This window comes from Orbicella faveolata, unplaced genomic scaffold (assembly GCF_042242905.1).
Source record: "Orbicella faveolata isolate gen_17 unplaced genomic scaffold, um_ofav_v1 contig_35, whole genome shotgun sequence".
In the NCBI taxonomy this organism is placed as follows: domain Eukaryota; kingdom Metazoa; phylum Cnidaria; class Anthozoa; order Scleractinia; family Merulinidae; genus Orbicella; species Orbicella faveolata.
The window spans coordinates 1,510,697-1,534,783 of NW_028301564.1; the positions used below are offsets into that span (position 1 = coordinate 1,510,697).

At 38.0% G+C, this 24,087-nt stretch overlaps 3 protein-coding genes and 1 pseudogene across 3 annotated transcripts; 2 read left to right on the forward strand and 2 right to left on the reverse strand.

The window, feature by feature from the left end:
• Nucleotides 1–82: 82 nt before the first annotated feature.
• Nucleotides 83–6,613, reverse strand: LOC149102545 (beta-1,3-galactosyltransferase 5-like). Its single transcript, XM_089272735.1, has one exon. The coding sequence runs from the start codon at nucleotides 3,235–3,237 to the stop codon at nucleotides 2,098–2,100; it is 1,140 nt and encodes a 379-aa protein (XP_089128861.1). The 5' UTR covers nucleotides 3,238–6,613; the 3' UTR covers nucleotides 83–2,097.
• Nucleotides 6,614–10,699: 4,086 nt separating this feature from the next.
• On the forward strand, nucleotides 10,700–12,338 carry LOC149102546 (uncharacterized). The gene has a single exon (XM_089272738.1). The coding sequence runs from the start codon at nucleotides 11,559–11,561 to the stop codon at nucleotides 11,943–11,945; it is 387 nt and encodes a 128-aa protein (XP_089128864.1). The 5' UTR covers nucleotides 10,700–11,558; the 3' UTR covers nucleotides 11,946–12,338.
• Nucleotides 12,339–12,717: 379 nt separating this feature from the next.
• LOC110044133 (uncharacterized) lies at nucleotides 12,718–21,270 on the forward strand. The gene is made up of 9 exons (XM_020749653.2): nucleotides 12,718–13,257; nucleotides 13,626–13,757; nucleotides 14,141–14,227; nucleotides 14,873–15,574; nucleotides 15,788–15,934; nucleotides 16,279–16,720; nucleotides 18,799–19,080; nucleotides 19,697–19,924; nucleotides 20,287–21,270. Exons 4-9 carry the CDS (start codon nucleotides 15,547–15,549, stop codon nucleotides 20,588–20,590), a joined length of 1,431 nt encoding a protein of 476 aa, XP_020605312.1. The 5' UTR covers nucleotides 12,718–13,257; nucleotides 13,626–13,757; nucleotides 14,141–14,227; nucleotides 14,873–15,546; the 3' UTR covers nucleotides 20,591–21,270.
• A 671-nt stretch (nucleotides 21,271–21,941) lies between these two features.
• On the reverse strand, nucleotides 21,942–23,370 carry LOC149102547 (uncharacterized; annotated as a pseudogene).
• Between the last annotated feature and the right edge of the window lie 717 nt (nucleotides 23,371–24,087).

A 24,087-nucleotide genomic window follows, 5' to 3' on the forward strand; every position in this document is an offset into this window, starting at 1 on the left:
AATTCGCTCGAATACGGATCGGCGCACGCCGCGTATGCCGCAATGTTCTGACGTATTCGATTTCCACAACAACAGCAACAACAACAACAACAACAATTTATTGGTATTCCCATATAGATGGTGTTACCTAAATGCAGAATCGCTAAATAAAAATTCAAAAAACGAAACAAATTACAACAGCAACCAGGAAGAAAAATAAAAATAGTTAGTTACAAGATTCTTCATTTTAAGTTCTAGGGTTACAAAGTTCTCTTATTTGTAGTGCTTCATATGTAAAGTAACCTAGTTTTTTACAAATAAAAGTATCAGCATTGTTAAATAGAAATATTGTTTTCTCTGTGTTATTAAAGGAATCAAATTTTGGATATTTCTTGATGATGTCATCTGTGACTTGTTGTCTAATATTATTGTATCGGTCACAATGAAATAAGAAATGCATTTCATTCTCAATTTGGTTAGAACAGCAGTACTGACAAATTCTAAGAGTTTCAGGTAATTTAGGAGTACAGTGTCGCCCAGATTCAATTCTAAGATTATGATTACCAGATCGGAGTTTTGCCAAAGCTTGTCCATGTTTGAGGTTCTTTACTTGTTCTAGGTACTCAGATCTGCTTACATCTCTTTTAAAACTTGAGTAGAAATTCAACTTTCTGTTACGGCTGACTCGAAATACACCTGGAATATTCTAGAGGAATCCGGCCTGTTTTTCCGTATTCAAATTTAATACTCGTGAATGACTCGAAGTGTTCGATAAATCATACGGGCCACGTTTTGGTAGATTAATGTTGCATTAGATGTTCTTCGAAGATATAGCGATCATTTATGACTCGAACATTTTCGAATACTCTCAGTTGTTCGAGAGTTTGCGACTGGAACACGCGATGCACGACGCCACTTCTGACGTGAATGTCTTCGAATACTAATGAATACGTCAAGTATGCTCTAATTTTCGAGAATCGCACGCTATGAATATGAAAGTTATGTCACATTTTTCACAGCCAAAGATGTATTGCGTCGTCAAGAACGGGTTTTATGCAGGTAATATACGCTACCGCGTAGTTCATTCAGACAACACGCTAGTGTTCCGAAGCGTCCGACTGGAACACGAGCTCGAGACTCATGCAAGTATGAAACGTGTTCATGTTTGAATACTGAGGCATACGTGAGGTTTTAAGGTATTCTAAACGACACACTTTATTATGAAAAAGCAGAAGTTCGGAACCATCTGAGAAGCAGTCTAAAAAAACACTTACATTTTGTATGCAAACTTTAGAACTAGATGCTGCTATGTTACGAAAGAGAATTAGGGATGAATTATTGAATTGCTGCCTTGCATATTTAGAGCGGTTTTCAGTTGAGTGTCGAAAGTAATTAGACAATCATATTTCCAACGGTTGCATGTGTATTTCAAATCAGTGTAATGATGTAAATTCGCATTTGGCAATTTTATCTCATGAGTGCTGCACACAAGCTGTGTACTACGAAACTAAATAGTAATAAAATGTCAAGTCAGATCTACAGTTGCTCAGTGCGTCATCTGTTATAATCACGCTCTAGTTTACTACTGAGCACTCTGAAAAGAGATATGCAAATCACCTTGTTTATATATAAAATATATAGAGACTGACTAATGAAATAAAAGGGACCACTACAGATTTTGGTTCAGTACTTGTCTTTTCTTGTTCGTTTAGGCATACAACAACCTCACGGGCAATTTGTCGGGCGTTTTGATTATAAGCGCATTTGAAGCCCATTTCTGCCACAGGGGTAAAGTATAATTGCTTCCTTCGAACATAAATCGACTTAGAAAAACTCGCTATATTTACATACTGATTCAGAAAGTAAACAAAATGAGAGAGGCAAACATTAGCTGCTGAAGTGATCGAGTTTTAAACGAGACTAAGGGTTTAAGGGCCTCGGTTTGATGCCACACTTTGTTAACCATGTTTGAGAGCGTTGTGTCAAAGTCTGCCACCAATTATTTTCCGTTTGCTTCACCCAAACACGAGGTTTTCCATCAAATTCGCCGGCCAGGCCCAATTGAGACGATACTAGGAGCTGAAATTCGGGTGATTAAGTGTCTCTGACTGCCGGTATTCATAGTTGACCGGAGGTATTACTATATAGTTGTTTGTTTTCCTCAGTTTTCATACTCTTGGATTTTTTAATTTCATCTTCAAGTCTTTCTTTCATCGCTTGATTAAACAATTTCTCCATGCAATTTATCGAGGCTTGATGATAAGCAATAGTATCCGAGAAATATTTGCATGGCCCATACTGCAAAGGACGAAATCCTTGATGGTGTCGCACATCTTTCACTCCCAGCCTTTCCACTAATGTACCTATGTACACGTCTTCAAGCTTCAAAGGTTTCTTGGCATCAAACATTTGCACCATTTTCAGGACAAGGTCTGACGATAGCACGATGCCTACGCCGCCACAAAAGGCAGGATATCTGGTTTTATTGTACTCTTCTACGGACACTGCATACTTTCCCTTACGGTGAGGTTTCCCATTGTACCTCACGTATCCGAGATACAGCTCAGTTTTAGGTGTGTCGGGGTTTCCTAGATAGTCCATCAGTCTGTAAGGATTGACAAAGACATCGTCGTCTGTTTTCATTACAAACTGAAAGTCGCAATATTTTGCCGCCCATTCCAGACCCATTTGTGTCTTCAGTGTTAGATTTTGATAAGTGTCTCTCTGTGCTCCTCTTGCTAAGTCATTGTACATCAAGTTCTCAGCTTTTAAATATTCCTCCTGTGTACTGTCTTTCGCTTGACCGACAAGAAACATTGTTTTCCATCTTATGTTTATTGATGGATCGCTTGCCCATGTTTTCCGAATAACTTTCCTTCTATCAATATTGTCTGGAGCAGTTGCAACCAAAATCAGAAGGAATAATGTTTGGGTGCATCGTGTACGGGATATTAAATAGGTTCGGTGTGGAAGAGTGACTTCTTTAGCTGTTGAGAAACGAACTTTTGCAGCTGGGCTAAATGACTCTTTGTTGATGGTGAGCGCAACTTCCTTTACAGCCGCCGGGCTAAACGACTGTTTGTTGATGGTGAGGGCAACGTTCTGTGGAGCATCTTGCGGTGTACCAGGTGAAATGCCGCGATGATACAAGTCGCTTTTCTGCAAAAAGGAAATGATGACTGACACGGTGACAACGACGGAAATCAGCAATGCAATGAAAAGCCTTGAATTTCGTACATGTGTCACCCGCGACAGCATTCTGACTTGCTATAACGTTTTGTAATAGATTACAAAGTTATCTTTCAGCTTGAATTTCGCTGTTTTAAGGATCGTTTTGTCGCGAGTGCCTGGTTTTGAAGGTTCGCCACTGCGCGAAAAGCCAAATATTCGGGCCCGAATTCGCTCGAATACGGATCGGCGCACGCCGCGTATGCCTCAATGTTCTGACGTATTCGATTACCACAACAACAGCAACAATTTATTGGTATTCCCATATAGATGGTGTTACCTAAATGCAGAATCGCTAAATAAAAATTCAAAAAACGAAACAAATTACAACAGCAACCAGGAAGAAAAATAAAAATAGTTAATAACAAGATTCTTCATTTTAAGTTCTAGGGTTACAAAGTTCTCTTATTTGTAGTGCTTCATATGCAAAGTAAGAGTTTCAGGTAATTTAGGAGTACAGTGTCGCCCAGATTCAATTCTAAGATTATGATTACCCGATCGGAGTTTTGCCAAAGCTTGTCTATCTTTGAGGTTCTTTACTTGTTCTAGGTACTCAGATCTGCTTACATCTCTTTTAAAACTTGAGTAGAAATTCAACTTTCTGTTACGGCTGACTCGAAATACACCTGGAATATTCTAGAGGAATCCGGCCTGTTTTTCCGTATTCAAATTTAACACTCGTGAATGACTCGAAGTGTTCGATAAATCATACGGGCCACGTTTTGGTAGATTAATGTTGCATTAGATGTTCTTCGAAGATATAGCGATCATTTATGACTCGAACACTCTCAGTTGTTCGAGAGTTTGCGACTGGAACACGCGATGCACGACGCCACTTCTGACGTGAATGTCTTCGAATACTAATAAATACGTCAAGTATGCTCTAATTTTCGAGAATCGCACGCTGTGAATATGAAAGTTATGTCACATTTTTCACAGCCAAAGATGTATTGCGTCGTCAAGAACGGGTTTTATGCAGGTAATATACGCTACCGCGTAGTTCATTCAGACAACACGCTAGTGTTCCGAAGCGTCCGACTGGAACACGAGCTCGAGACTCATGCAAGTATGAAACGTGTTCATGTTTGAATACTGAGGCATACGTGAGGTTTTAAGGTATTCTAAACGACACACTTTATTATGAAAAAGCAGAAGTTCGGAACCATCTGAGAAGCAGTCTAAAAAAACACTTACATTTTGTATGCAAACTTTAGAACTAGATGCTGCTATGTTACGAAAGAGAATTAGGGATGAATTATTGAATTGCTGCTTTGCATATTTAGAGCGGTTTTCAGTTGAGTGTAATTAGACAATTAACTTTGGTTTTGGTTTTGGTTTTGGTTTTACTACAGTTCGAGATTAGCTGAGAAGTCTGATCGGTAAGTAATTGGTTTTGGTTTTGGTTTTGGTTTTGGTTTTACGACACTCAATTGAAAACCACTCCAACATCATTATTATTTGGTTCAACAATTGGAACCCTCTTAACATTACCATAAACCTTTAGAGGTGTCTCACACAAAAGGGATGTAGTGCATCCGATTTAATCTGTAGACATTGTATATAAACCCCATATCAAATTAAAACTTATAGAGCTGGCTATCAAACTATACCAAGGACTTTCAAATAAAATGAATTGCCAAATTTTTCTAGACATTTTAGTGCAGGCGTCCAAATTATTATTATTATTATTATTATTATTATTATTATTATTATTATTATCACATTTTGAAAGCTACATGTACAAGTCAAAGTGAACTTTGTTTCTTGTTAATTTAATTTGTTTCTCAGTTTCTGGACACAAAACTCTAAAAAAATTGCCTGTGTGTTGCCATATTCAATCGCAGTAAAAAGTTACAGAACATTTCCAAAACAGGACTAAAGAATGGTGGAGTGATCATTCAAAAACTCACTCTCAGAGAAAAAATATTTCAAAATAAAAATTAACAGACATGGATGATAAACTAGCTACTGTCCAAAATTTGAGGCAGACTCACTTTGACTTAGCTTTCAAAAAGTGATTTAGATGCTCGCACAGAGAAACCCTGAAAAATTTGATAATTCATTTTATTTCCAAATTCTTGGTATACATGTACGTGTGGATTGATAGCCAGCTTTATTGGCTTTAATTAGACATGCTAAATGGCGTGGGTGCAAGACACTCTGAAAGATATAGGGTAACCTCAAGACAAAGAGCTGAAAATTCAAACCAAGACCTGAGATCAACACTAAGTGTTGACAGGATTGATGACCAAAACGTTTTACAGTCACATTTGGAAAGCTACACTGTAAGCACCTGGGTTTCTAGTGCATGCAAAAACATACTTAAGATGCCTTTGAGAGAAGAGAGAGTTGTGTTGCACATTAATCGAGTTTACAGTGCAAACAAAGTATGAAAGGATGTGAGGGCCAGAGTTTGTGGGCTTAAAAACATTAAAAACGATTAGAGCAACAATGTTCAAGGTTACAGATTATGTTTCATTTTGTACTGACAAAGGTAGGCAAGCTCTAGAAGTCTTTCATTTTTTGCTAGATATGGTGCAAACTTTTTATGCATTAATTAATCCAATCAAAATTTGAGTATCAAATTCAATATTGTTCTGAACTTTCAGCTCTTAACCTGAAATGAGTGGCCAATAGTCACTCTGAACAAACAGAATGAACTGATTAGATAACTTCATGTAGACATGCAAACAAATTCCTCCTGAGGCTAATAACCTAAATGAGTAATAAAACTCAATTTTCAATATTTACCTTTGGAAGGAATATGGTTAGTACAGTGGAACCTCGATTTAACGAGCCTCTATATAACGAGGTCCTCAGTATAACGAATGATTTTCATGGCCCCAGTAATAGTAGACTATACAGAAAAGAACCTTGATACAAAACCCTCTTATAGTGAACATACTTTGCCAATTCCTTGGCACTTCATTATATCAAAGTTTCACTGTAGTTTGACATTACTATAACAAATTGTCTTGAAATTTGTAGTGGTCATCAATGAAACAGGGTTTACATGTACCTTAATATAATGCATATATAAAATAACAGATGACGAACTGATCAAATGTAGATTTGACTTGACATTTTACTACTATTTAGTTTTGTACTACACAACTTGTGTGCAGTACTCATCAGATAAAAATTGCCAAATGGGAATTTACATCATTACACTAATTTGAAATACACAAGCGACCATTGGAAATGTGATAGCTACAATAAGCGAATGCTTTTACAAAACAAAGGAAAGCTAGAAATTAGGAATAAACTCTGTTATTATTGAAATACAAGAGAAGATTTAAAATTTAAAGTTTAAAATTTAACATTTTTCAGGAGGAATTTGTTTGCATGTCTACATGAAGTTATCTAATCAGTTCATTCTGTTTGTTCAGAGAGGCTAACTCAGGTTACAAAGGTACTTCTCCCAGAGGCATAGGTTACATTGATTTGAAGTGGGGTTATATGGGGCAGCTTGCTTTAAAATCTTTCAAGGGACTTTGAACTTTGATTTATTGTCAAAGTCACTTGCAGGCTGCCCCATGTAACCCCACTTCAAATCGATGTAACCTACGCCTGTGGGAGAAGTACTTTATTATTTGTAAACCTGAGTTAGCCTCTCTGAATAAATGGAATGAACTGATAACTTCATGTAGACATGCAAACAAATTCTTCTGGAAAAATGCTAAATTTTAACTTTTAAAGCTTCTGTTGTTACACAATAGTAAGTGTTTATCTATAATTTCCAATTTTTCTTTTTTTTGTAAAAGTGTTCACTTATTGTAGCTATCATATTTCCAACGGTTGCATGTGTATTTCAAATCAGTGTAATGATATGTAAATTCGCATTTGGCAATTTTATCTCATGAGTGCTGCACACAAGCTGTGTACTACGAAACTAAATAGTAATAAAATGTCAAGTTAGATCTACAGTTGCTCAGTTCGTCATCTGTTATAATCACGCTCTAGTTTACTACTGAGCACTCTGAAAACAGATATGCAAATCACCTTGTTTATATATAAAATATATAGAGACTGACTAGTGAAATGCCAACATTTACTTGCCAATATAATTTTTCAAAAGCTCTTACAAAAATAAATCTTAAAAAGTCTCCATGGCCACCTAAATAGTCATTAATACATACATGTATCTTGTAAGCCAGGGTTCTTCCTCACAGGTTTTCCTTTTTTTCTTCAAATAAGGAGGCCAGGGATTATACATACATGTAAGGCATTACCAATTTTACTTCATCCTATGATTAAAATACAATAGGCATAAAAGGTTAGTTAAGTTTATGTGTAAATTCACACTGGGAAACCTCAAATCAAGCTTGGAGTGCTAAGGAAAATATCATAATAAATCAATCAGTAAATTTTACACAGTAGTTTGATTTAATGGTTTAATTCACCATCATTCCCATTGCTGTCCCTCTTGAAATCAAGGTTACATTTACTTCCAATGTATAACTTCTGCTTGATAAAGAAACATTTAGAACCAGAGGCAATTCCATACATCTTAAGCAAACATTACAACTGAACTTTACCCTGGAAACTTAAGCTTAACTTACTCGTACGTACAAGACTATGGGCGGCCGTCACCACCAAAAATACAAGATTATTAAACGGCACAGACCAAACATAAATGGTTTAGTGATGGTTTGCGAAATGGAATAAATGATTGACAAATGACACTGTCTAAATACAAATAGTTAGGTGCTCTTGTGTTAAACGGTCTACTGAAACAGTAAATGATTTAGACAATTTAGAAATGGTTCAGTCACCGATATCAAAATGGAGCAAACTAATAAGGATCAGTTTATTTAAATGAGAATCCATGTGAGTACGACACGTAGAATGATCAGGTCTGACAACAAACGGTCAAGTGTTCTGTTTCAAATGGTGTAATCAATGGTGGGACGGTTGAAGTAATCGACAAATCATTTAATTCACCAAGAAATGGTTCAACTCACCGACCAATGGTTTAGTGTAGTGCAAACTGATTTAATGCAGACACAAATAGTGCAGTACGAGGTCAAGTCATTCGTGCAAACAGCAAATAGCTTAACTTAATGTTGAGCTGTTCAGTCATAGAAGGAATGGTCCAGTGTAATTAGAAATGATTGAACGAAATTAAAAGTGATTTAGCGTGGCACGAAACGAAACAGCCTTCTTTGCGCGCCGAACCGCAAAAAATACAACAGTGAAGTGGACAAGCCAAGATTGAAATGGATCAGTCAATGTGGGGTCTGACGTAATACGTATACCGTCATATTTGGCGTCAAATTAGCAGAGTGAATGAGCGTGACACGGGTCACACCGACTCGGCGAGCTTGGCCAAGCGTGTTGCGGACAACGTCGGTAAGTTTGCTTCTTTTTATTTCATTTTGCAACGCATTTCTGTCCAGAAGATATGTCTTTGAGAGTGCCAGAGGGAACCTAGAAATTATGACAATATTTATGAGATCAGATAGGATATTATATCGAGGTCAAAGAAGGTTAAAGTCACGAGCCTGAACTCAAAGGAAATGGTGACACCTCCAGTTTACTCACCTTTGTTCTTTGTCTTGTTTCAGATTTAAATTTTTTGGACTATTTTCCACTATGGTACGGATTTTGCTCTATATTTTAACGCCATGTTTTAAATTAACAACGTTGATTGTATAGATATATGCTCAGGCAATTCGATTACATCAAAACGATTGTCGTCGGAAATAGTGTAACAAACAACTGAGCCGCCTACTCACCTCGTTGCTGATCTTTATCTGAAATATGTGGTACTTGGCGATGCTTTGAATGAAAACTTTATTCACGTTACTCTAACAGTTGATTGTCGTTAAGATACCTTGGTTCTTGGGCAGCCGCTTTATAGGAAAAAACTAGTCCTGTTATTGACAATGAATTTCGTCATAACATTGTCAAACTACCTGTGGACAATGTTATGAGGAAATTCATGATCAATAACAGGACAGACGCATGAAAAACTGATAACAAATTGTCAATAAATTATAAATTATAAATTATACATTCTAGTGTCTGTCCGCTTATTGACGATAAAAATTTAGCCCCATGAGCGCACAAGAATTTCTGCAGTCGTCGTAAAATAAGAAATTCATAGTTGGAATTCGCAAAAGAAAAATTTCCGGCAAAGAAAAATAGTGTTAAGAAATATCCTAGAAAATGATAAAAGAAAAACACGTGCGCGACAATTAGTAGTGTACAAAAAAAAAATGTGCACACCAACCCTCTCAAAATTCACTAGTTTTTTCCTATAAAGCGACTGCCCAAGAACCAAGGTATCTTAACGACAATCAACTGTTAGAGTAAAGTGAATAAAGTTTTCATTCAAAGCATCGCCAAGTACCACATATCAGGGGCGTAGCATCCATATACGCACGTACGCCCGTGCGTACAGTTGAAATCTGGAAAAAAAAAGTTTTATTCCCTTATAGCATTTGTCAAAGTTACGATAAAATAGGACAGATTTTTAAATTTCGAATTATACTGGCCTGTGTGTTTGTTTTCCCAGTACCTTTTAATTAATCCATAAACGACAAGAAACGTTATTTGGCTTCCTAGACTTGTTCACTCTCTAGTTGTTTTAGGAAGCCAACACCCTTTTAGCTTTAATTCTATATTCCAGCGAAGCTCACTGAGCTAACAGAAAGAACCGTTAATGATATCTACTGCTACTTCGGCAGTGACATGGACATCTCTGAGGGCGAATTCAAATCCGAGGTCAAAAGATAGAGGCAAAAGTGGAGTGGAATGGATGGTATTGTGAAGCCAAAGACTTTGGTTGAGACTCTTGATCATGACAACCCTCAATTCTATCCCGGAGTTTATGTTGCTGTGACAACATTGTTGACGTACCTGTATCACTGCAATCTCGTTCCCAGTCTCCGTGCCCCTTGACCAGCGGTCGGAAACGAGAGCTCTAGAAGCAACCATTTCAGGCGTGCGCCATAGATGCAGACTGCGCAGTGAAACCGGATGGGCAGAAGTCGGTTATTTCAAAATGATTGCTCCCAGAACTCTTGTTTTCCAACCGCTGGTCAAGGGGAACGGAGACTCTGGGAATGAGATTGCTTGCACTGCTGAGCGTAGTTTCAGCAGTATGAAGAGATCGGAAACGCCCTTACGAAGTACCATGGCAGATGGGAGATTGAGCTCTTTAGCAATTTTGCACATTTCCAAGCACAAGGACGTTGACATTGATGATGTTATAACAGAGTTCGCCCGTCTAAAGAGTGCACGTCTTGCCCTGTTTTTACCATTTTCTTACCCCATTTTTTGTTGTAGGTTACGGAAAACTCTAAAGATAGGTAAAATAAACAACCAACTACGGCATTTTCCGTCGCATTTATTTATAAAGAATTTCCGCGGAAATAGTTGGAAATGGCATTTCCGAGACCCTAAATTTCAAAATTTTCTGGGGGAGCATGCCCCCAGACCCCCCTAGTATTTGCGCGCTGTGCGTACACCTTCAAAATCTCACGCTACGCCCCTGCATATTTCAGATAAAGATCAGCAAAGAGGTGAGTAGGCGGCTCAGTTGTTTGTTACACTATTTCCGACGACAATCGTTTTGATGTAATCGAATTGCCTGAGCATATATCTATACAATCAACATTGTTAATTTAAAACATGGCGTTAAAATATAGAGCAAAATCCGTACCATAGTGGAAAATAGTCCAAAAAATTTAAATCTGAAACAAGACAAAGAACAAAGGTGAGTAAACTGGAGGTGTCACCATTTCCTTTGAGTTCAGGCTCGTGACTTTAACCTTCTTTGACCTTGATATAATATCCTATCTGATCTCATAAATATTGTCATAATTTTTAGGTTCCCTCTGGCACTCTCAAAGACATATCTTCTGGACAGAAATGCGTTGCAAAATGAAATAAAAAGAAGCAAACTTACCGACGTTGTCCGCAACACGCTTGGCCAAGCTCGCCGAGTCGGTGTGACCCGTGTCACGCTCATTCACTCTGCTAATTTGACGCCAAATATGACGGTATACGTATTACGTCAGACCCCACATTGACTGATCCATTTCAATCTTGGCTTGTCCACTTCACTGTTGTATTTTTTGCGGTTCGGCGCGCAAAGAAGGCTGTTTCGTTTCGTGCCACGCTAAATCACTTTTAATTTCGTTCAATCATTTCTAATTACACTGGACCATTCCTTCTATGACTGAACAGCTCAACATTAAGTTAAGCTATTTGCTGTTTGCACGAATGACTTGACCTCGTACTGCACTATTTGTGTCTGCATTAAATCAGTTTGCACTACACTAAACCATTGGTCGGTGAGTTGAACCATTTCTTGGTGAATTAAATGATTGCAAAGGTCATCAATGGGACTGAAGGTGGGAGTTCTTAGTGAGGATATCCAAAACAGAATTCTGCGTCTACCTGGACCGTTTGTATGTGCACGAAGAGTGGTACGAAGCTACTCCTCGACAAGAAGGCCAAACAGTAAAGCTGTCCAGGAAGCCATGGCAAGCTTACAGGATACTGGGACTGGTACAGTTCTGACACTTAACAAATTGGTAGTTTTTCTTAAGAAACTTCCAACAGCGGTAAGCCTGCACGCTATTGCTGCTTGTGGCCTTACACCCGAAGAATACAGGCTTGCTTTTATAAAAATAGATGACAAGATAACAGCAGACATGCAGGAAACTGTCATGGATGCTCATCCACAAAAGGATGAGATTGAAGCATTCTTGGCAACATCAAAATAGAGTTGCAAACTAGAAGCCTTAATAATGCTGCAATACAACTCCTGTAATAACAATAATATTAACCTGAATATACATGTAATCAACATACTGAGCAATCTCACGTGAAACATATTTTTGTTAATGTTTCCTGACAGTGGAAGATGTATATATCAATAAACAATTTCAGAATATGATTAATTTTATACATAAGTGTATCGATATGGATATTTTTTAGCACTAACTGAAACAAAGTAATCATGGTAGGGAAGGATAGTTTAAGAATATTAATGCTGAAGTTCATTTACTTATAGTATTTTTAAAGTTCTTTCATTAATTTATACAAAGATGCAATATATATTCTTTTAATATTTAACGCAACAGAGAATAATACATTATTAAGTAATTGAATAGAAAATAAAAGTTCTTGTTCACTCAAATTATGGGTAAATTGCAATGTTTACTATTTACAATGCTCATCTAACAATCTGGGTGTTTTGCTAGCTCAATAGGCCATTTTACAGTTGTCTGCTTAATGACCTGACCTTTGAACGGCAGCAAGGCTGGAGGTGACCTTGTTTTGATACAGGCCTTGCTACTTTTGTTGTGTAAATCAAGTTGTTTTTATGCTAATTAGTTGGCATCTACAAGAGAAAAGCGGAGAGGTCAGTATCAAAGCAAGGTCACCTCCAGCCTCGCTTGCATTCATGGCCAGGTAGCCAAGCATGCAACTGTAAAATGGCCTATTGCAATAGAAAACCAGATACTTGCAAAACCTCTAAACAGTTAACCTGTATTGCTTTGTAGTGTGGAGGATGATTATGGTCTGTCAGTGGACAGTTATCTTGGTGTTACAGCACTCCCATCCAGTGATGATGAATTAGAAAATGTACATCCTGACATTCTTCAAAAGTTGGACAGCCTATCAGCAAAACAGTTGATTGCAGTGGTCAGCAAGGCACTTGCCAACATCCCAGAAGACAAAATATTTGAACTATTAACTGACAGGTTGAAATCTTGCAATTATGAACTGTTGTCCAGATTTATCAACCAGTTTGTAGAAAAGCTGAATCCCTCAAACACAGAGAAGCTTCTCGATGACATGTTTCTTACTGCTGCTGTGCATAGGGGCATTATAAGCAATCCATTGTCCTTTGCAAGCACATCATTAAATGCAATGAAACTCTTGCAGGACAGCGGTAAACCAAACTTGATTTCCAAATGGAGCAGGTGCATCTGGGGACCTGACGGAAAGCCCAAATTGGATTTTGAAAGGATGCCATTTGGTCTGATTGAATATCAGATTGAGTTCTTCAGCTGTTCAAATGTCATGCAGGTAATTTTTCTCTTCTGGAATTGAACAGGTTTATGTGTACATTAACTTAGATCTATTTAATTACTACAAGCTGAAACAGTTAACAAGATGTCTGGATCCAAACATACTTGATCTGAAGTTAGATCAGCAAAAATATGGATGTAGCAATTTTGTGTTTCAGAAAATACTTATACCCCTGACACAGATCATTTTGACTTAAGTGCTGCCCTTTCTTGTATACTATCACTAAGAATTTCCAGTGACCTTTACTGGGTTGGTATTGATTTATTTTCATGAATCACTCATATGTAACAATTATTATCTTATAATGTTTGTGGCGATGTTTCTTTTTAAACCTGATTGCTGAGATTTCTTTTCATTGTTTTCAGATAACATTGCCTGAGGACTATAAGTTGTGGTTGCAGACTATGGGTACAGAGTTCCCAGAGCGTTTCAAGAGACTGTTTGCTGGACCAATGTGGAGTGGAATGAAGAAAGAAGATGTAGGAAGGCCAGATAAGGTATAGCATCTCTTTCCATGTTTGTTTATAACTTTTGGCTTTGTTTCCTATCATATTGCACATATAAACACTTAGACTGTTAAGCTCAAGATTGATTTTACCATATTGAAACTGTGACAGAGCCCCATGCCAACCAAAAATTACTAAACATTCTTACGGTTTTAGAATGATTCAAAATGATTTATCGTGTTTAACTGCAGTATGACAGTGTTTAACTGTGTCGTACTTCTTCAAAGGAATGGTGCATGTGTGATCTGGGTTATGATTAATACAATTCGTTCTAATTAACAATAGAGATTAAAAGAGGAGTTTATTAACTTGAGGATTGGATCTCTTTCTAAAACACTCTAAAAATCCTCACATTCTCTCTTTTGTGATCTAAGGCCAGGGTAAATGTTGCCTGTGTGAGTAAGACGACACAGTGGAGACATGACAGTGATTCACTTTTTACAATGGAACCTCGTTTGCAGGTAAAATGACTGATGTAATAGGAAAGTTATCACAAGTATTGTACTTTAGCAGCTTACTAGCAACATCAGTTAAGAAATAGAAAACATGTACAGTGCTTCTATCAAGTTATAGAAACGAGTGGAAGTTTTGGAGAACAAGAAATGCTGTGTGAACATGAGCCGCAGGCGGGTGTTTCCGCACCTTTTTCGAGTTCTCCCAAACTTTCATGAGTGCTTATATAACTCAATTGAAACATGGAGAACATGTTTTCTATTTCTTTTATGAAACACCACAACGAAAACAGGAAAACAACTTGTTAACTTTGATTATCAAAATGTAAATTCTCTTTGCTCACGCAATCATTACGTCAACAGCTCATGCAAATTCTATGTTTCTAGTGAGTTATAGAAACACGATTTTTAACCAATCAGCATGAGTATTTTCTTAGGACAGTTTTTTAACATGATTATGTACATTATGTACATCATTATGTAACAACATCAATATTGATAAAACCTGGAATTTTTAGTTGTGTCACCATTATCAGGGTTTGCACTTCAGATTGTGACATGTGCAAATGGGGAACATTCATTTATTTTCAAATAAATACCATTGTATGTTTGACAAATGTTTAGAGAAATAATGGTTTGTTGTCTTAAATGCAGCTTGCTGCTGTTGATCTACTCAAGTCATCCAATCCAAATGGTCGCTTTTGGATCAAGATTGATGCAACAGACATCAAGAGTTGCATCATGGAATCCCAGAAAAAGGTTTGGAATGGGGATGAGGATCTCGGAGATGGTAAGCTGGAGGCATTAAGAGACGAATACGAGGAGAGGATGGCTGACATGCACAGGCTTAAATCAAGAAATGCAGCTGAGGTGAAGGAGGTCCTTCCAAGAGTTCTTGATGCCTTCACAGATGACATAATCTTCTTGGATAAAAGCTTTAAAGAGGCATCAGACCACTTTGAGAAAAAAAGTAGACAGGCAAACTGCCCAGAGGAAACCCTGAAGGAAGCTAACTGGGAAGTGGTAGAGTACCAGATCCTATTGCAACAATCTCAAGAGCTACATCAGAACTTCGAAAATGCACTTGCTAGCCTTGCTGATATTACCCAAGCTGATGCCATTCTCCCCACGATCCACATCCTGGCAACAAGTAGCTTTGTCTATTTGAGAAGCATCTTTAAAAAGAAAAGAACAGCAGCAACGCATGTACTTGTGCTGATGCTGTCAGACGAGAGGAGAGCAAAAAAACCATATGCCCTACCAGTTTGCTATGTGCCATGCAGAACTCTGAGGGATCAGTTCATTAGACCAAGGATCTTAAACAGGAGATGAAGAAACGGGATTTATACCTTACAGGTAAGCTGATGAAGTTGTATAAACCTTTTTCTCTCTGGGAAAAGCAGCATTATACGGCAAGCTATAACAGATTACTGGCATTATTTTTGAGCCTTATCTTTGAGTATATTTTCTACTACTTTTTACCTGAAAAAGGTAAGTTCTTTTTTCCTAGAAAATAGGCTATATGAATGGTGAAAAGTAATTTCTCTGTATGATTTTTTTTTGCCCAAGGTACTGTCACTGATGGAGAGTTCTGCTCTTTGAGGTCTCAAGGTGAGACACGGCCTTTGCATCTCTGGCAGATAATTCATGATGCTAAAGAAAGTGTCAGCAAATGCAGCAAGAAAACGCTCCTTGATAAACTTGAACTGATTGGTGGTGAGTGTTTTTTTTTTAACGAATCAAAGCCAGTGTCTTGGTCAAAGACTGTTCTGAAATGTTATACTGTATTTACCTAAATATTACACTATTCTTTGATTTCTAAAACACACTACTTGTGTCCAGATGAATTCTTATTTCACTCTGATTCCGTGTAAGCGTTAAGTTGTAAGATCCCATTTCGTCACTTAAACCAATATTTCAAGTAAGCAACTTTTGTTAAGGTGCTGTACGTCATCAACAATGGAAATTGCATAGATGAATAATTAATGGTAATTTGTCTTGTCTTTTTCTTCTAACATATATGAATGCAATGAATTTTTTGTTTTTCCCAATTCATTTAGTTGATCCAGATGGGAAACCACTGACAAGGTTGCCATACACAGATATACCACATGATGTTATATCCCAGATTCATGACCTCAGATATGGTGATGAGAGAATGTCACTGGAAGATGTGGTGACCTTTGTGCGTGGCAAGCTTGTTCCAACTGGGTACAGCCCATATCCATTCAGGCGTGACACACCAGAATCACTATTGGACAAACTTCGTTCAATTGTTGCCACATTCAAATTTAGGGCAACCATTGACTACTGGAAAGAAAGAGAAGTGGACTTTTCCACTTATCTCTATATACCAGAAATTGATCCTGTGACTGGCCAGGAGAGACATGATCGTGGTGACCACAACCATCTGTTTCGTCGCGCAGCAAGCAGCATCAGACAGGGCAGAGATCCTTCTCTGAATTTTGAGGCATTTGATGATGTCCTTATGGATTCTCTCAGGTACCTTTAAAGTGCACCTAACCCCAAAATTTTTTTTTCGCTAGAACGAATCTACTTATTATTTGAAATAGTTCTGCGAAAAAATTTTTGGATTCCGTTAAATCCTCGCTTTTCTGTGCCACGACGAAATCTCGAAAATAGCTCCAAAACACCGCCATTTTGTTTCACGACCGAGTTTGAGGAGAATGGGTCCAGCGGCTCTTGTGACGTCTACCCAGGAAGGTTGGATATCTCATTTCCTCTCATCTCCTTCAGGATGGTGCAATACACATTCGAAAAGTGCGCAGAAACGCCTTCCAGAGGTGCTATCGGCTGTTGCAGCAATATTCCAGATTTAAAGAAAGGTATACTGTACAAGTTACTGGCGATGATCGGCTAATGGTGCAATAAAGACGTAAACGATGGTTGATTTTGTCGAACCGAAACAAGCGAACTGAATCTGTGAGAACCATTGAAGAACTCTCACTGGAATTTGTTCCGCAGACTTTCGAACGCTGTTTTCATAAATTTTCTGCTTAAAACTAACCAGCAATTTGTAGAAATACCACCGACAGCCTATATCTTCCAATCCCGCAGTATTTATAACATAACCGGCAAAGTTGTGTGATCCGGTCATGATCAAGAAGCGTTATACTGATACGTAAATAGATCGCAACTGTACGCCGCTAACCAACACTTATTTCTCTTTCGATTTAGATGAAAGTCGAAGATTAATCCTCTAGAATTACATGATAACAAAATTGTTAGACTCACAGAGTTTTTCGAAGGTTTGGAAATCAGCAGTGTGACAAAGATTCTGTGCAATAGCGTCGAAAATATGACCGCGTAACATTATCTGCGGACCGCTTAGGGAACACATCCTTTTCGCTTATCCGACGAATTTCACTGCAAACTTTGAGAACAATTTACATTGGTTATTTGGAGTTATGACTTAAAACGTGTGACAATGTGAAATCGGTAATTGTATGAAATGTTTCCTTCCGCCTTGCTTCCCGCAGCTTCAAAAATACAGGTCCAAACAATACGATTTTCAATCGATCGAAGCCAATGTTTTGGAGGTCATCAAGTCTCGAAAACTGCAACACGTACGTCGCTCTTATAAACATGAAGCATTCAACTGAAAGTAAAACACAAACTGGATTTAACAGAACCTTGACAAAATACATTCTCGGTAAGGACAAATGTAAACGGGCTATAAACACGCGTGGGAATCTTATGTTTAGTTGACGAAATTACCATCCAAAGCAGTCCTTGAGTTTTCTTTCCTCCTGTTCGTTTGCCTGCTCCTCCACTTCGTATCTAGCTTTCCATTCCTAATATACAAGCAGCTCGTCCGCAAAGACGTCTTCCCCGTCGTCGCTTGAAATATTGCAAATTGCTCTCAAAGCTCTAAGCAGTGAGTTCACAGTTGTCGAACGTGCTCGATCGAAGTTTATTTCGGAGCCTTCCGAATCGAAACTTAACTCTGACTCCAGTGACGAAAAAGAAATGATTCTGAGACAAAACTTGGACGTTTTAGTCCCAAAATACATCGGAACGATTAGTTTTGCATTCTATTTTCTCGAGCAAATACAGTGAGTTGACTGAGGCGCTATTGTGTTTGGTTCCTGGGTAGACGTCATCAGGTACCGCCGCCCCAGACTCCCTAAAACGCGGTCGTGAAACACTTAATCGCGACTTTGAAAGGGCATAGAAAATCGAGGATTCAACCAAATTCAAAAATTTCTTCGCCCAAATGCTTCAAATAAAGTCTAGATTTGTTTTAGCGAAAAAATTTTATCAAAGGTATATTTTCATTTGAAACAGTGTTTTCTTGTTCTTTCAACAGCTTCTTTTTCCTAAACTGAAAGTACATTTATTCTGTTTGAGTTTTTGCTATTTAATTTGCAGTTTTCTCAAGTGTGGTTCTCCTTTTTGTAAACTTGAACATACAACATGAGTTATGAGCTATGGTTGAGTTGCCATTCTAGTGCCCTAGAGATCTTTGGCTAGCCAGGGTTCACCCAAAAGTAAAATTACTGTTAATATACATGGCATCCATTAAATGGTCTAAATATTAATCGACTGTTGATTTTCAGTGGACTTACTCACGCAGCACTCATTGGAAAGAGGAAACAATCCCTTGTTGATGCGGAAAGGCTGATATCAACTCATGTTGTTTCCTCACTTCGTCGCAGTGCACATCACCAAGAGGCTCGTCACATTGAAGTCCTAACACAGTGGCACGAAGCCACTGATGGTAGAGGTCTCAGTCAGCTACAGCGTTGCAAGTACAACTACCAGATACTAAACTACATCTTGGATGAATGGATGCCATGGCATGTTGAGAACTATGACTTCAGATCCATTGACATCAACAAGTTAGTACAAAATGATTGATTAATATTACTTATGTAAAATCACTTGTATAAACATCTCGAAATTTTTGAATAACTTTGGATGTAGATTTAGATAAACCAGTACCTTTTTTTTGGAATGAATTGTAATAAATGTACACGAAATTTTAGATTGAATTGGAATTACATAAATCTGCACAAGCAATTCAAAGTCTTGGAGAAGTGAGGCTGGAATGCCTGATGTATGAATTGTTGCTAGTCAAAGAAAAAATATCAAATTTGAACACATAAGTGGACTCTATTAGGACACAAGAGTTTAATTAGGTCACATTGTTCTTGACATATTTTGTGACTCCTTAACACCTAAGCTAGTAGATATCTGAACTGAACGACTAAAATCTGAATTTGATAATGTCAACAAGATAACATTGAAATGTCATGTTATAGCGTTTAGTTTTATTTCAAAATGTTTTCCATATCTTCTTTAATCAAAATTGGAGTTCTACAAATAAATAATGTATAGGTATGATTTCAAGACTAGACTGATTGGTTTGAGTATGGCTATAATGCTATTTTCATATATTCCATCAGCAAAAACCTAGATGCAATGTAAAAGACCTTTCATTATTTTTACATTTAGACCAGTTGACTGCATCAGAGGTTTCTCCAGAGAAACCCTTATAGAGATGACTTCGAACATAGAAAGTCAGGAACTCCACCGGCGACAAAATTGGGAGATTGGCTATGCAGAGCATCCCAGGGCAGGGGGAACAGATGACCTGGAAACCTTTTTCAGCATTGCTCACCGCTACCTTGGAATGCTTTTCTCCCTCAAGCAGTTCAAAGAGATGTGGCAAAAACTAGTCAGGTATGTGTATCAACACTTAAGTAACACTGCAGAAAAATGGTGTAATACTGTTAGTGTACTTCTTTGCTTTATAGTTCTGTATGTTTCCAAAAAGTAAATTTGGTCGATTGGCATTCATATGTAGCCAATGCAATATTGAATTTTGTCACAATGTCTCTAAATTGTGCAAATTCCAATGTTTGATAATGCATTTTTTTCAAATTGAATTTTGCACATGACTAAAATTGCCAAATTGATCCTAGAGTCCAATTAAGAAATGCATGCTGCAAACTAAAGGTCCAGTGTCTCTCTGTCATTGCACAGAATATTTTTCAAAAGTCTGAAACTGTTTGTCTTACTTGTAACTGGGTATTTTGTTTCAGGGAATTCTGCAAGAGAATGGACCACAGTCTCCCATTCTACTTCTTCACCCTAAATGAAAGATTTAGAGGCGAAGACAACTATCCATCTTTTGATGAATGCCCACAAATAGATGATGATGTTGAACCGGCTCATCACCCTCTGCGACTTCACCGTTTGCGGATCAATCAAAGAGAAGATGGCTCCATTTTTGTTCCAGGGAGAGCCTTCCTATCTGCGCGACATCGAGGCTCCATTCGGCAACGTTTGCATAAGCCTATTTTGGGACAACCACCAGTGCCCCATCACATGGAGCTAAACCAATAGAGTTAAATGGCTTGTTTTGTGTTTTACTTATTGAGTAGTAATTTCTAGAAATCAGTGAAAAACTCATACAATAAGACCAGAAGAAAATTCTTTGTACAAAAACTGTATAAAGAGAATTTCCAAAAATTTAGTAAGTGTTCACTGAAACCTCTTTAGTTAATGGTTGGTATGTGTCATGTACAGTATTGTACATGATGAAACAACGATCATTGTTTTGCTATTTATTAATTGATCTCCTGCAAGGCAAGTTAGTAAACAACTTATTAATATTATTGTACAAAATGTATGTTTACATGTTTTACTAGAAATACATACATCTGTAGCACAAGGTACCGGTACATGTATGTAAAAACTGGTTGCAGGTTTTAAGAAGTCAATTTGGTGAATTGGTTGAATTGAGAGCAAAAATTTGGAGTCCATTTACGTTCATGTTGTGAAGAAACAGAAAGTGGGTCTTAGATACCACAAGATGATGTTAATAAGTTACCTTCTACACTGGATTACATTAGCTGTGCATTCTTTACAATCTCAGTAGTAAGCCACATTGTTCAATTCCATACTAAGTGACTGGAGGAGATGGCAGAAGTTTGCTTATGTCAAGTACAGTATTTACAAAATGTAATTTACATAATGGTGGTACACCATACATGTATGTACCATTAAAGAATTACGAATATGAATACTTTCTACATGTAGTTTGAGTGTTTCTGTCAGTTTAAAAGCTTGATTGGTTTGCTGTATCTCTCTGGCTATTCAAGAGAATGTGAACCAAAGGAGAGTAATAACAATTTTTTTTTTTTGCCCAGGGGGTACTCCCTTATGAAAAGGTTGGGGATGCTCATCAACTTGCTTAGGGGTATAAACAAAGGATTCTTGTCAAACTTAGGGTGTTCATGACAAAACACCACTACTTGTACCTGTCAGAGTATCTTTTAGGGTTCACTCAGAGAAAAAATGATTAAAGAACACTCTCATTTCCATTTTTTGGCTTGATTTCCAACAGTCCACTAGAGCAGGCTCCTTTCCTGAACAGCAAACTGCATTTGAGCCTTTTCTGTTCGGAGTGGTATCCTTAAGAGGTTGAATAAAGTTAGAGTCACACCCAGCTTGGTCTCCTTTAGGGGTTTAATTCAAATTTTTGAACAAGCATCCCCACACTTTTCATATTTGAGCTGCCCCAATGTTTTTTGTCAGGCCAAAAAGCAATTTTCATGATTATAAAATTATGGTAATGACAAGTGGCTGAACTTCCTTTACATGTGGATAAACATTCTTGCATGCCTGAAATAAAAATCTTGACAAGTAAACAATCAGCACTACCCTCTAGTGATGGAATCTGTTTACAATAACATCAGTCGTTGTAGCTATAGTTTTCATTGTCCCTTGGCCAACGCCCCTCTTTAGTGACTATCAATGTCGGAATATATTTAAATGCACTAATGGACCAAATGTAAGAATGTTCTATTTTCTTAATCTTGATAACTTTGATGGATGTCGATTGGAGTGCATCAAGAACTTTTTGTACTTTTTTTCCTGGTATGTAACCAATTTGCACCCAGTCTTGATCTTGTAACACTTGAGCCACAACAGCATTCTCATCTGCAACATTTGCTGGTTCATAGAAGAGCCTTAAGTGTATCTCATTACTGGCCTGCAGCCTTAACTCGCAAGCCTTGAGCACTTCTTGAAAGTGATCATGGTAAGTACAGCCCTTCAATTTTATATACTCTGTGTAAAGTGTGATTGCTGGATCTAAATTGTCATCATTGCCATTATCAACTGGAGCTGGCAGGGCATCATCAGATACATTACCAGTGTCCTCATCTTCATCCACTTCAGTCCTAACATTTCGAGAAAAAATGTCCACACTGTGTATGATCACATTGCCCAACAAAGGAAATTTACTGCAATTACACCTCACAGAATCGCAATCGAGTCATGGCATTTCAGGGATGTCATTGCTGCCATAATCATTTCGTGGACATAAAGGTGCTGCTACCAAGCTTTGATTATCCAAAAGTTGTATTTTGCTTATCAAAACCACTGTCTTTCCTTCATCCATCTGCAAATATAGACAACAATTTTACTGAAGAGTAAAGGAATGGCAAACGTATATACCTAAATGCAACATAACAAACATGAATTCGAACTCTCTAAATAATTCGAGCCACAATATGGAAAATCTTGAATTAGATACTGTAAAAGAAATTTGAAAATCAAAGGACCACAGCAATTATATTGTTCGTGGACGTTAGTAAGGTTCGCGATTGGTAAGGGTTTTAAGTCCGCAAACATAAGGAGAGTTCCCTCGCGCGCAAGAGAAGACATTCATCCCACTTCTACATAAGGAAGGGTATTAAGAGCACCAATAGTCAGCTCACCTCGAAAAAACAACTTGCTTTCACTCGCCATACCACTGGAGACTTTTTATCCTTCAAAGTATCCATTACTTCGCTGGAGCAGAGGAACAACACAAGCCGTCTTGATCGCAGATCAGATGGAAAACTTACGTGTCCAAGTATGGTTATTAGGTTCAGAGAAGCTGCTTCGTTAAAAGAGTACTCGAATCTAACATTGGAGTCGACACAATGAATGTAGAGAACGTTTGAGTTCGAAAAGGGAGCGCAATTTCCTTCAACAATCTCCATCGCCTTCGGAACGCTCTCCACTTGCGTATGCAGGAATGATAAGGTCACGTGAGATATGCGTTGATAATATGGTTCGACTAGGCGCGCAAAGCATGCCGGTGAAATGTCCTTTCAGCTGACCCAAATGACCTACTTGCCCCAAATGACCCAACTAGTCCAAATGACCCAGCTGGCCCAGTCGGCCCAGAAATCTATATCCCAGCTGGCCTAACAACCTCAGATGGCCTAAGTGACCCAACTGGCCCATGAACATAATAAAAATTCCGCAACTTGCAATCCCGAAAAAATTATTTTTTTGGAAATTAAATTAAGCCATCTAGTTGTCACGTTATCTTTTGGTTGACCGGTGTATCTTTTAGTCGACCTTGGTCACGCAATTTTCGTTAACCGGTACACGAGACAAGAGATCGATGCAAGCTTCAACATTTCACACCTTTCAAAAAGGACGCCCAAAAAATGGCGCGAGAATCGAGAGAACCTGGTATCTAATGTGGAAAACCGCTGATCCGTGCTTGTTGAAGGTCGGACACTCATAATGCTCATGTTGGTCGTTTCTCTCATTTCGTTACAAGTCGTTTCGAAACACATTTAAGGTCAATTTCGTTTCAAAAGTAACCTCGAGGAAAAAATCTGATTAAAGTGTTTTCCGTAATATATTTTGTGATTTCTTGTTCAAGCGTAATGCAGCGTTGATATGATGGCAGGGAGTCGACTGAGGAAGCTATTGGGCCGTTATTTAGGAGTTTCGTTGCCCTGCGGGCTCCGGAGTTAAACTCATCCCACAGAGAAAAGATATCTGTCTGAAGGTCTCGGGACTTTCTCCACTGAATACACCAAAACTTCTCCGAA

Excerpts from the sequence above, each read along its gene's own strand:
- LOC149102545 (XM_089272735.1), bottom strand. The coding sequence starts at position 3,237 with ATGCTGTCGCGGGTGACACATGTACGAAATTCAAGGCTTTTCATTGCA.
- LOC149102546 (XM_089272738.1), top strand. The coding sequence starts at position 11,559 with ATGGGACTGAAGGTGGGAGTTCTTAGTGAGGATATCCAAAACAGAATT.
- LOC110044133 (XM_020749653.2), top strand. The coding sequence starts at position 15,547 with ATGAAGAAACGGGATTTATACCTTACAG. Across the intron at positions 15,935-16,278 it reads TAAACTTGAACTGATTGGTG|TTGATCCAGATGGGAAACCA; the intron begins GTGAGTGTTTTT and ends CAATTCATTTAG. Across the intron at positions 16,721-18,798 it reads GTCCTTATGGATTCTCTCAG|TGGACTTACTCACGCAGCAC; the intron begins GTACCTTTAAAG and ends GTTGATTTTCAG.